This window comes from Microcebus murinus, chromosome 12 (assembly GCF_040939455.1).
Source record: "Microcebus murinus isolate Inina chromosome 12, M.murinus_Inina_mat1.0, whole genome shotgun sequence".
In the NCBI taxonomy this organism is placed as follows: domain Eukaryota; kingdom Metazoa; phylum Chordata; class Mammalia; order Primates; family Cheirogaleidae; genus Microcebus; species Microcebus murinus.
This window is the reverse complement of record NC_134115.1, coordinates 23,632,531-23,645,831: the sequence shown is the minus strand read 5'-3', so window position 1 is coordinate 23,645,831 and position 13,301 is coordinate 23,632,531. Positions and strand designations below refer to the sequence as shown.

At 37.2% G+C, this 13,301-nt stretch overlaps 1 protein-coding gene across 1 annotated transcript in view; it reads right to left on the bottom strand.

Annotated features, from left to right (window-relative positions):
• Positions 1–13,301, bottom strand: part of TRPM6 (transient receptor potential cation channel subfamily M member 6) — a 162,915-nt gene that overhangs the window by 76,876 nt on the left and 72,738 nt on the right. Inside the window, exons 10-16 of the mRNA XM_012759807.3 lie at positions 10,825–10,897; positions 10,608–10,708; positions 7,595–7,729; positions 6,569–6,622; positions 4,541–4,681; positions 2,223–2,348; positions 352–632 (exon numbers count right to left, since the gene is read on the bottom strand). Of these exons, the coding sequence (XP_012615261.2) occupies positions 352–632; positions 2,223–2,348; positions 4,541–4,681; positions 6,569–6,622; positions 7,595–7,729; positions 10,608–10,708; positions 10,825–10,897 (911 nt within the window). The remainder of the gene's footprint in view (positions 1–351; positions 633–2,222; positions 2,349–4,540; positions 4,682–6,568; positions 6,623–7,594; positions 7,730–10,607; positions 10,709–10,824; positions 10,898–13,301) is intronic.

The window sequence follows — 13,301 nt, the reverse complement described above, 5'->3', positions numbered from 1 at the left end:
TGTCTCAAAAAAAAAAAAAAAAGAAGAAGAAGAAGAAGTTTGAGAGGTTGAAGGGGGTGGGGGAGCAGTGGGGCTTTCAAATTCATTAGTTGAACATTTTATAGTTTGGCAACTAACGCCCAGAAATCTGGTCAACTGACTTGTCCAGTTAGTAAGCAGCTAGACTCCTGACCTCCTCTTTATTCACAAATCTCCCTGAAATACGCGGAGACTTTTTGAATAACGGATAGGCCCTACAATGCACGTCCGTAAGTCCGGTTGTCTTACAAGTTCTAAGGCGAGGGAGATAAAAGCGTCTAACCATTCTAAGAACTGTCGATGTTTAGCATGAACTGAAGAGAGAACTCCTACTTTGAGTAGTTTTTCAACTCTTCCGAGGCATCGTCCACCATGTGGCTCTCCTTAGCTTCGTGGGCCATGGCTCGGTAGAGGATGCAAGCAATCACCGCCTTCACCGTGACCTCCTCTCCGTGCTGCCAGAAAAACATGGCCATCTTCTGCCTTTTCATCAGCACAGCCCAAACCAGCAGGTCGTTGTGAGGGTAAATGAAGCCAGTCGACTCGAGATCGTCTGATATATTTTGTCCTACTTCTGACTTCTTCCATGATTTATGAAGGACTGCAGACTTTTCCTGTTGGAAAATAAAATAGGACTTGAGTTTTCAAATACTCAGATGCATGATGTTTTACCTAATGCAACACAGCAGGTATCCTAGAGATATTTTTTCAAATCACTACTAAGAAAGAGATGGAAATCACAACAGGTCTTTGTAAGCCAGCATGCAAAATGTATACCTTTTTATGGTCATCTATTTCTTGTTGCATTGAACAGATCCAGAGTCCCTGAGCTGAGATAGCTTAAGTTCATTTAGCGCACTTTAAAGTGGTACCCCTTGGGGATAGACAAAGTAACTACATGACAACTTTCAATTTCTCACGGAAATGGAATTTTAAAAAAACAAACAAACAAAACTAGCCTGACCTTAGCAAATAGATTCGGTATCTTCTCTTTAGAAAAATGTTACCAGTGTTGCCAACATGCAACCAAATAGATTGGTTTTATGTTTCATTTCCTTTATTCTCTCTTAGTGAGAGTAACAGATGATAATTAAATAATATTCTCTACCTGGTAAGCCTACTCTTTATAGTTTTCATCTCAAAGGCCCTTGGCACCCCCATGTGCTCCTATATCACATTGGCTTTGTTTCTTTTTTAATTTTTATTTTTTTTAAAGCTAGTCAAGTGAAGCAGTGAGGAGTGGAGAAGGAACAAAGGAATCTGTAACTGGCTGTGATCAATTAGTTGTCAACACCACTGCACTTGGACCAGCCACTTCCTATATATCACTTTGTACGTCTCCATTTCAAAGCTCATCACACTGTACTATGGTTATTGCTTTGAGGAAGGTGGGACCATTTCTCACAGTACCGTATTATATCTTCTCCGGCCTACCCACCTCCCAAGTTGAACCAAGCACTCCTCAATATTATTCTTTTTAGTTTGAGGTGTCATAGCAAAAAAACTGTCATTGTTTTCCTCTAACTTTGTAATTAAAGGAATTTGTACTCATTGATGATGCCCAAGGGTGATTTTATAAAATACCCTTTCATCCCAGGAGCTATGGAAAGCAAACCTCTTTCAGGCTACACAGTAACCACTCACGTGGCCTGACGGGGCACAGGGCTCGGAGGAATAACAAGGCTGCATACGTGCACACACACACATACACACAGCATTGGCGTCATACTGTGATGTTTGGATAGGATTCATTTCAAGAAAGCCCCACAGGGGCAAAAAAGAAGATGCAAAAGGTCAGTTTGGGGCAGATGTGAAGGAGAAGGAAGCGGCCTTCACATGCAAAGCGCCTTAGGGAAAGCGCTTTGCATGTGATAAGGGTGTGGTGTTGGATTAGTGATCACATTTCTTTTGGTTCCGTCTCGTAGACTGCCTGCCTGAGTCACCGTCTGGACATGGCAGAGGTAGGAACCAGGAAGAGAGGCTGAAGTGCAAGCCCAGACAATCATTTAGTTGCCATGCCGTGTCCTGCACCATTGCTCCTTGTTGTTAGAGGACAGCTGTGTTGTGCTTTTGACTTGCACCACCTGTCGATGGCACCCGTACACGGTCCTTCTGTTTGCACCTTCCTTTCTCCAACATTAAGTGTAGACAGAGTCTCAACATGCAAAACCCACTTCCCTTTCAACTCTGAAAACAAGTAGTACCTTGAGCTTGTACGGCTGGGCAGTTCTAATGAACTGGGAATGCAATGCACTCTCCGTGGACTCGTTTCTGTTTCCTAAGTGGCGCTTTCGGTGCTGGGAAAGGTTTTGAGCAAAGCTGGTCATTCTCTGGCACATGTTGTTATTTTATTTTAAAATAAGACAAAAATGGGGAAAAGAAGATTACAGTGGTAATGACATTTTATTTCTAGACAACAGAGAAAACCAAATATAATGTGTCCTACCAAACATCCAAAGGCTCTCTCTGCTCCTCCTCTATGCTCAGCACCCAACAAGAACCTCTCATGAGCTCCTAATATGCACACTGTTATTTCCTAACATCGCAGAGAACACACGTTTTGTTCCCTATTATATATCTGCATTCCTTCTCTATGTGGAAATTCCATTAGAATCAATGGATGTTCTCTACCTGGAACAAGCTCAGAACAGGCAATAAAGATTTACTGTTCTGATAAGAAAAAGTTCCCATTCCTCAAAAGCTCCAAGATAAAGGTTAAGTTAGAAAGTTGTACAATTTCTCCAGGTGTTACATAATATATCCACTGGAGTTCCAATGGCTAGGCCCGGTAACAACATGAGTCATTGCTATCAGCATGAGGTTTTCATCAATGAGAAACAAAGACAAAAACAAGCATTTTTAGAGGAACTAATACAATCTATGATACAATCCATAGGCTTTGAATTGCTTTATTTATTTCTAGCTTATGCTTTATCTAAAAAGAATTGGACAAAGAAATAATACCAAATTATTATTATCATTGTAATAAAGAATTAATAGTATCATTATAGGAATAATTACAATGACTAACAGTTTCTCTATACTATGTATATCTAAGAATATAGATTTTTCAGGTATCATTTTATTTAACCTTTCCAATAGCTTTATGAAACAGATATTAACACTGCCATTTTGTAGATGAGGAAACACACTGAGAGGTTAAGTCTATTGCTCAAACTTACCCAGCTGCTAAAGAGCAAAATTAGGATTCAACCCCAGATCTTTCTTACTCCAAACCATGTGCTCATATCTATTAATACTATGATCTAGTTTACTATGAAACACAATAAACTCTTGACTCCCTTACTGGAAAAAAATCAGAGAAACAGATAATTTCACACTGATGGACCATTTCTGGAAATGGCACTAGGGAAACTTCCCTAGCAAGTCCCACCCACACTGGGCTGCACCAAGGCTTCCATCAGTCCTCGTACCTGCCACTGGGAATCTCACAGAGATGTGTATTTTGTTTAAATGAAGTAGCTGACACCGCCTCAGTTATATCCCTTTGCCTCGAAAATCTTAAGAATGAACATTTTCTGTGTGAGATTTGAGTTTCCTTTTGTTTTGTGTTGTTTTGTTTTTTTTAATCATCAAAGGCCAAGTTGGACTTTCACTTCACCTGATTCTTTATCAATAAGGATCCAAAGGAGCTTGGTATTCTAGGCTGTTTATGTGATCTTACCCCAAAATGCCTCTCCAGTCTCATCCCTCACAACCATCTGACACTTGTTCTCTGGTGACTAAAATCCCCTTGTCACTGCACAAACATATCCTGATGTCCAAGAGCTATGCCCTCATTGCTCCTGCTCTTCTCTCAGCAAAAATGCCCCAAACTACCTTTTCTAATGCTGAGATTATAGCATACAAGAAAATAATTTGTATTTTCTAATAAGAATGAGTCCCCTCAGGTTGCTGAGCTGTAAGGGTAATTTGAAGAAACAGGCAATTTTTCCCTGCAAATCTACCAACCAACAGCTCTAATTTTATATTCCTAGACTTTCAACACTATAATGGAAAATAAAATATGTATAATTTTTATTTTTAAATACATTCTGCATGCATCTTTCAGTGTATTCCTACATGTTTATCCCAGGATTCTCTTCTCCAGACTGCGGGCTATGTATGACGAGTTTATAGCTCTAATCCTATTAAGTTTTGACATCTGTATTTTCAAATGAAAGAAAAGAAAGGAACTAGCATCTCTCCTTAGTTCTAACCCATCTCATCATATTACTTCTATGTCCATATCGCTCATATTATATATCGCTTTGTATTATATTGTGGCTAGTTGCACAAATCTGTTTCTCCTAGGAATTTCTAAACTTCTGATCTTCAAGTTATCCTCAGCCCAGCATGGCAACACTTTGCATAGTACTTTACATACAGCAGAAAATAAATGTCCCTAAATAAAACTGCCCATTAAGACAGTATTCCCGTCTCAAATTCCCAAGCCATTTTTCTAAAACTACAATTCCTGAATTATTCTTAATTTTACTAGAGCAGTTTTCAATTATGCTACCTTATGCTTTCTGTAGAGGTGGTTGTAGAGGGCTCTGAAACTTTTCCTCGTGTAGCTGCTGCGATACGCTCTACCAATGAGGTATTCCACCACCAATCCGATGTCGATCAGTGTTATTCTGTAGCCTGAGAGAAGGGTATGCTGCAACAAGAACATGTAATGAATTATAACTTTTAGTTCTCGTTTTCTCTCTCTTTTGCCATGCCATTACAACACTACCAAATTAATTGCAAAGAGCTATACATACTGTTTAATCATCTTTACAAACGGATCAATTAATATGACCAACCATTAATACGATCTGCTTTTCAGAAGGCAAAAGATCTGGGCTTTAATATGTTTTTTATTTTCATAGACATTAAATGTGTGTTTACATCTGTGCACTCTTTCTCTCAAGCTCTCTCTCTTTCTCTCTCCTGCCCCCTATCATGCATACAAACATACACACACACACATTTGAATAAAATACATTTAAATATAGTTTTTAACTAGAAATAATATAAATACTACAACAGAAGTAAAATTATGAAGTATATACTGAATGTATGTGACCCAAAATTAACATTAGGTTAACTTTTCACCATCTCACCGTCTCTCTGTGATAAAATGGCCATAACACTCTGCATTGTGTTTACTACATTATATGTAAAACAAGAACACGGAAGGAAGCAGAACAAATAAAATTAGGAACATAGAATGACAGCACCAAAGGAGATACCAAAACATGAGGCTGTGCCAAGACAAATGTTACGGATGATAGGAGGAGAACTCAGTGGCAGATTTTTAAGTATATGAGTCTTAGTCTAAATGAAAATTATTTTACCCTTAGTAAACCTCACTTTACTACTGCTTCATAACTGTTCACTTCTGAATTGCTATTCACAGTAAATTTTTAAAGACATAGAGAGTGCTTAACAAGGTCTCTGAAACGAACAGACTGTGAAAAATGTTCACAAAGCTTGGAACAGGAAATAAGGTTAAATATATGAATGTAAATAATTTAATTTAATAATTTATTTTTTCAGGGAACATCAAAAATAAAATTCTTACGGTTGTTAGTTAAAAGCTATTTCATCACTTTTTTTTTTCAGTTTACTGCTATAGTGTTTAAGGAAATAATTTAAGGAAAATCACTTTGACGTAGCATACATCAATGCAAACTAAATTTACATCAGCATGGACACTTTTGCTCATGACTAATTTGCCAATTAAATGTCTTCCTTTCACTCTGACTCTCCCACCGAGTCAACATAACCAGAGAGTCCATATTCTTTCTAATAAGATATTAGACTTCAGAAAATGAGAGAAGAACTTTTAAAATGTGTCTTGGATGGATTGTAACTATAGTGACAAATAAAAAGCACTCCCAAACTTCTGGGGCTGTGAATACAAGTTATTGGTAACTAAGTGAGAAGAAATTAAGGTATAAAAGTCTGTTAAAATTGGGAGGTTTGGGTAAATAACAGGGGATCAAATGATTTTATCTTAAGCCTGACCTAACTCAAAGTTCAATGAGAATACCATAAGCAAAACATGAGCAAGGATATAGAACAGTGGAATCCACCCTGAGTCCCTAGAACAATGTTTAGACTCAGACTCACAAAAGCAAAAGAGTCCATGAGCTATCAGTTATATTTGAATCAACAACAATAAAACTAATGGAAATAACATATTAGTCCTTCAGTAAAGATAACAGAACCACAAAGTTCTTTATTTTTAGCTGATATTACTGTCGTTGACACCACTAGTGCATCATTCTGAGCTGAAATGTTGCCATGTCTCTGTTTCATGTTTTATCACCAGCTCATGTCACTTAATTGATAGATCAAATCTTTAAAACCATAAATTAAGGAAAAAAATATAAGAGTGAGCTTTGGTGGTGAAATTATTCAGAATCACAGGTAAAGAGGATAGGTAATTAACAAGAAAATCCAATTCCATATTTTATGAAGTAAAATCTGGTGACTACTCTATCACAAAGCTAAGGCGATATACAAAGATATTTTCACACCTTCATAATCAGGTTACCTGTTTTACATCTTGAACAAGATGATGCAAGAGCGTATTAGTAGGTCCTTGTTTCTGTGATAAAAAACAAAATGAAAAATTACTCCCTTTAATTTCCATGTGCTGAAGAGGAAAAAAAAAAACTTTATTTCAAAATGCATAAGTAATCCAGAATACTGAACATTGTTTTTAACATCCTTAGTAATGAGGCTTAAGCCAATTAATTCTAAGGAAGGTGTTTCCCAAGAGAAGATGTAATTAGAGGAAATATTTTTCAAACCAAGATGTATATATGTAGATAGTAAGGACTCTATGTGGTAAGAAGCAGAAATAAATTTTAAATAATTTATAACTATCCTTTATCATATATAAATGTTATCATATAATTACAAATCCTATCATACAAGTGCATTCCATCAACAGATATTTATTGAAAATTTACTATGTTCAATCAGGGACTCAATGACAAATCTTATACAAGCACTATTTTCCTGGAGTGTTTATTAAAATAGACAAAAGGGGGTACCTACACTAAAAATAACCAATAATAGGATGATATGTGGGCTCAAAAAGAGTTGCTAATAATTTGTACTCCAGGAACAGATCACTGTGAACTAACTGGAGTAATCCAAAAGATAGAACTTGAATAGATCCCTTGACAAAAAAGTAAGATTCAAAGGACAAGGAGAAATATTTCAAGAAGTGTGTGGCTTCCGCAATTGGTGTTTTCACAATGGGTAAGCTAGTCTAGTTTCAATAAAGGCTTTGCATAGGAAACACACAGGAACAGTATTTTAATAGTGGCCTTAGGTTGAGATACTTCCAATTACACAATAAAAAACAATTTGTTCTATTCACGTTTTTTTGTATTTAACTATGGCTTACTAGGATAAAATGGAATTGGTAAGACCGTTTTCTCCTTTGGTTAAAAACTCTGCCTCTCTCTAAACTATCTTTGTACATGAACATTCAAGGAAAAGGGTAAATCTTGAGCTAATCAGTAAATACACCTTAAGGGAAGTGACTGACAAAATCTTCCATACTCACTGTATTATAGAGCTCTTCCAGTCGAGGTATGGTAAGAAAGCGATGGAGATTCACTCCATATTCTATTAAGAGTTTCACAAAATCCACCCGATCCATCACTAAAGCATCTAACATTGCTTGTTCTAGCGCACCAGGCTTCAAAAGGTATAAATAAATAAGAGAGATAAAGAGAATTAAAGAAGTGGAAATAAGTAAAGAATTATACATGTTTGAACTCAAAACTACACAGGCATAATAATTATAAAATACAGTCTTACTAAGAAACATGCAGGATGTCTGAATAAATGTGAAGACATCTTGAATAAATCAAGAAATATTCCATGCTCTTGGACGAGAAAACTGACTATTGTAAAAGATTCCCAAATTTATGTACAGGCCTAATGTAATTTAATAAAAACCCAAGGTGGTGGTTGTTGTTATTGTTGTCGTTGTTACTCTTCTTCTTCTTCTTCATTTTTTGTTGTCATGTTTCCATCTAAACCATACCTGGCTTCTGGATATAAATGGCAAGTGGAACACATTCATCTAATTTTACTCCTTCCCAAAACTTCATTAAGACTACAGTGAATGGATTTTTTAAACAAAGAAATCCCCAAGGACAAGGAAAACAAGAGTGGGGACAAGAGTGCAACGTTTCAGAAGCTGTAAAGCAGATGATCAAGTTGCAATTGACTTATCAGTCCCCAGAAAGCCCAATAGGTGAAGTGGGAAATGTCAAAAACCAAGCTGGGCCTGGCACAGTGGCTCATGCCTGTAATCCTAGCACTTTGGGAAGCCAAGTGAGAGGACTGCTTGAGGCCAGGAGTTAGAGACCAGCCTGAGCAACATAGCGAGACCCCTGCCTCTACAAAACATAGAAAAATTAGCTGCGTGTGGTGGCATAGGCCTGTAGTCTCAGCTACTTAGGATGAGGAGGCAGGAGGATTGCTTGAGCCCAGATATTTGAGATTGCAGTGAGCTCTGATGACACCACTGCAATGTAACCCAGGCAATAGATTGAGACCCTGTCTCAAAAAAAAAAAAGAAAAGAAAAGAAAGAAAGAAAGAGAAAGAGAGACAGAGAAAGAAAGAACGAACCAAGCTGATCTATGCCACAGAATTCCAGCAGTACCAAAATGAAATAAATGTATACAGGCTGAATCCCTAATGTTGGTGCCTTCCCAGTATCTCCCCTGTTTAACTCCCATAACACCAGCAACAGGCTTGTACTTCCCCCTCGGGGATCAGAGGATTCTTTTCTGGTAACGTCATCAATACAAGGAAAAAGACATGAATACGCTGCTGACATCTGGGGGTCCCCCAATTAATGGAGGTCAGATCACCTTACTGTGAAGCTGACACCTATAGGCAGGCTCCAGCTACTGGCTTGGAATTTCTAATGAACTTTTTAGCCCCCACCCCTTAAACAAGAAGACCAAAACAGATCAAAAAGCATCTACTAGTAACAGGACACTACAGGAAAAACAAAACTTCAAAAGAGCTTTCACTAATATCCTCAAAGAAATAAAAGAAGATACTGTATTCTGGATGCTAATGAAAAAGGGGGAAGATACAATCAGAGAACAAATTTGCTCTTAGAAATTAATAGATTAACAGTATGCCACCAGAAAAGCAAACCTTCACAGAAGGCTTGAAAATTAAAGTTAAGGAAATCTGGCAAAGAAAAGATGTGGAATGTGATAAGTAGATAAAGAAAGATAAGAAACTAAGAAAAGATAAAATGAGAGGAGCAATCTGTAGGTGCAACATCCAAATAGGAATTACAGAAAGAGAAAGTTACAGCGAAAAGTTGAGCGAGTTATGAAACAGAATGGAATGAAATGGAAAAATGTGATTGCCCAGTTGAAATCATGTGCCCAGCACGATGCATATACAAAATCACAATACCTCCCATCATTGTAAAATCTCAGAACACTGCGAAAATAACATTTTTTAAAAAAAGAGAAAGGTCACAAAGGATCAGAAAACATTTTTTTTTTTCAACAGCAATGCTGGGTGCTGGAAGCTAGGCATTTAAAATTCTACAAGAAAATTAATTATGATTGTAAATTTAAGTATAGCCAAACATGTTAAGTCCTCAAAAGATTTATCTCCCATACTTCCTGTTTTAGGAAGTTACTGAAGGATGTGCACCATCAAAATAAAGGGGTAAACCATTCAGCATAAGAATACTAGAAAAAAATAAATAAATAAAATAAAATAAAATAAAAAGGGGTAAACCAAGGAAGAGGAAGACATGAACACAGAAAACAGGCAGTCTAACACAGCAAAAAGGCAAAGGGAATCCCCAAGATAATGGAGGTAATTCCAGGATGATAGCTGAGTACCAGGACTACAAGGCAACCAGCCCACCTTATAGCTGTAACACCAAAATTTCTATTAACAAAACTGATGAATCAGAATACTGCAATATGACATTATAAAGAAATAAGATGTATAAATGTTAGAATAGTAAAAAAATGTCAAAAGTACTAGCTCTTGTGATAACTATCATCTTTTTTTAGTAGCCTTTTCATATCATTTGATGTTGTATAAACAATGTGCATGTATTCTATTTGACCAAAAACAATACACCAGTGGCAGTCACAACTGTAATCTGTAAAAATGAAATGTTAATAGCTATGATCATTATCATTGAGTAATCTTTCTCCTTTTTTGTTTTCACTTTCAACTGTATGTATTACATTTTAAAACAAAAAAAAAATGAGATAAATTTTCAGTTTTAAATAACAATATAAAAATCTACCCATTCAAAAATAAGTTAAAAATCGTTTCATTCTGTCTTCCCCCAAATTTCCTTTCTCAGCTTCAATTAGATTGCGGAGCCAGAGAAAAAAAATGTTTTCAGGGAGACAAAGAAAATAAGAAAAATGTCTTAGCTACCTCTAGGAGCCAGCTACAAAGGTGCTACCCCCACATCTCTGCCAAATCAATCTCTCTTCTAATTTTCTCTTTGCCCCTCCCTAACAAACACACCAAATATTTTTTCCAAATAACTTCATTTTCACTGTACCTTCCAGTGTTGTCCATAAATGAGGATATGTTTCTTGGCAATGTCCATTCTGTCCCAAGCCAATGCCAAATGTAATTGTTCTGATGCTGATAAATTTGTGCCTGGAGTAGAGAAACAATCACACGTTCTTTCAAAATATCTACACAAAAAGCACAGAGTGCTGTGGAATGTGAGAAGAGGGGGTGGGGAACAATGGCAGCCCCATTCAGATACTCACCCTTCAGCAAAGCTGTCAGGATTGCTAAATCAAGGTCTTGCTGCTCTTCAGAATCAGCATCAAATATGGTAATCTACACCAGTTGAAAAAACAGAAAGGGATACATTTGGGGAACTACCAAAGAAATGCCTTCAAAGAGTACCCAAAGAATTCACACTTGAGCTAATGAATTGAGGGAAACATACTTCATTTGGTAACGTCAAAACAACATAGACTTTAAAATGTTGTACTTATAGAAGAAAAAAGGTTTTATATAGGGTAACAAGGAATTGTGGGCACGTGGGGGAAAATAACTAAAAATTCCACGTAGACCAAAGGAAATACTTATGAAAAAAATGTTTACAAAAATTTACTATATATGTGCTACAATAGAAGAATCTCAATGATAATTTCTAATATAAATAAAATCATTCCTCCTTGTGAAGGGATACCAAACAAAATCCTTCTGTTTACCTAGCTTTAGAAACCAAGACTTTTGCTTTTTAATGAGAAATGAATTCTCAAGGGTTTGTCATGAAACTAGTGAGGCAATTACAATGGACCCAATAAGCAAGTACAAGGGACAACACCATGGTCTTCACAATGTCAAGTCAAATAAGGACTTTACTTATAGCTATAAAGGGTCACCTGATATTAACGAACGTATCTCAGTCTTTCCAAATTAAAATATATTTCAGGCCGGGTGCAGTGGCTTACGCCTGTAATCCTAGCACTCTGGGAGGCCGAGGCGGGCAGATTGCTCGAGGTCAGGAGTTCGAAACCAGCCTGAGCAAGAGCAAGACCTTGTCTTTACTAAAAATAGAAAGAAATTAATTGGCCAACTAATATATATAGAAAAAATTAGCTGGGCATGGTGGCACATGCCTGTAGTCCCAGCTACTCGGGAGGCTGAGGCAGGAGGATTGCTTGAGCCCAGGAGTCTGAGGTTGCTGTGAGCTAGGCTGACGCCACGGCACTCACTCTAGCCTGGGCAACAAAGCGAGACTGTCTCAAAAAAAATAAAAATAAAAATAAATAAAATATATTTCATGTAATAGAAAGATAATAGAAAGAGCTGGTTTAACAGAAAAGAACCAAGACTGGCAAGTCCTATTCCCAGTATGCCACTGACTAGCCAACCTTAGGTAAATATCTTAAGGCCACTCAACGAATCTCAGTTTCCTCACCCACAAAGTGAGAGAGACCTGCTGGATTTTCGCTAAGGTCCCATAAAGATATAAAACCTATGCTTCCACAACAATCAAACATTGGCTCCTCTCACCTGATACACCCTCCATGTGCCTGAATAAAATCAACCCTCCATGGTACAGGAGCTGAGAATGCAGTTACTGTGATGTGCAAACCCTCAGCTGCCTTCTCGACCCCTTAATCATTACACTGCTCCTTAATTACTCTCCTTGATGACAGGAAGAGGCAAACACAAAGGCAATCTCTTTAAAATGTGCTTTGCATAACTTACTGAGTAACGTGGGAAATACAAAGTGTAGTAGACCAAGAACTAGATTTTAACTCTGAGCTCCAGTTTTCAGCTCTACCAAGTGTTAACTGCATAACTGTGAACATCACAAACTGTCTAGCCTTGAGGCTTCAACATCTCTAAAACGGAATAAACAACCACTGCCATATTGAACTCACTCACGGGGCTATTTTGGGTGAAAGCTCACTGTTTATTGTAAACACGGTTGTTATCATTGTTGTTATTAGGTCAAATAAAATCCCAAAGGGTTTTTCACATACATTTTGTAATGCTTTCTATGGCCTCAACTTTTTCAATGTTTTTTTCAGGCTAGGTACTTAAATATTACCAAAATTCTTGCTTGATTTTATCTAACCTTCAAATTCTGGAAAGATTACTTTGAATCATGACGTATTTATGTATTACTATAATTTTCAGCATATGCAAGTCATTGATAGAAATTTTGACCATAGTACCCTAAAACACTGAAAACTTTTCCTGAGTTTACATTATGGTCATACCTTATAGCCATCTATAGGTTATCTATAAGGATGTGAGTTCCACCTTCTATCCCAGAGTTTATTCCCACATTGCCATTGTCCAACACGTTCCTAATGATCTCCTGCAGGATTTACTCAGGATGCCATGGTGCAGTCCACTAACCCAGGAGACTCTGAGTTGATTGACAACACAAAGCTGTCCCTTTACCCTCTGAAAATGATTATGTGTAACTTTCATTAAATTTGATAATTTTCTGCAATACTGCTATACTATTTTAACTGTTTTTCTCAGACAGAGCCTGGAATTTGAAGCATGAAGAGTGGAGTCAGACAGTAAGAAGCCAAGCTTACCAAATTAAAAATTTAAAAACCCATAAATGAGGCCGGGCGCTGTGGCTCACGCCTGTAATCCTAGCTCTTGGGAGGCTGAGGCGGGCGGATTGCTCAAGGTCAGGAGTTCAAAACCAGCCTGAGCAAGAGCGAGACCCCGTCTCTACTATAAATAGAAAGAAATTAATTGG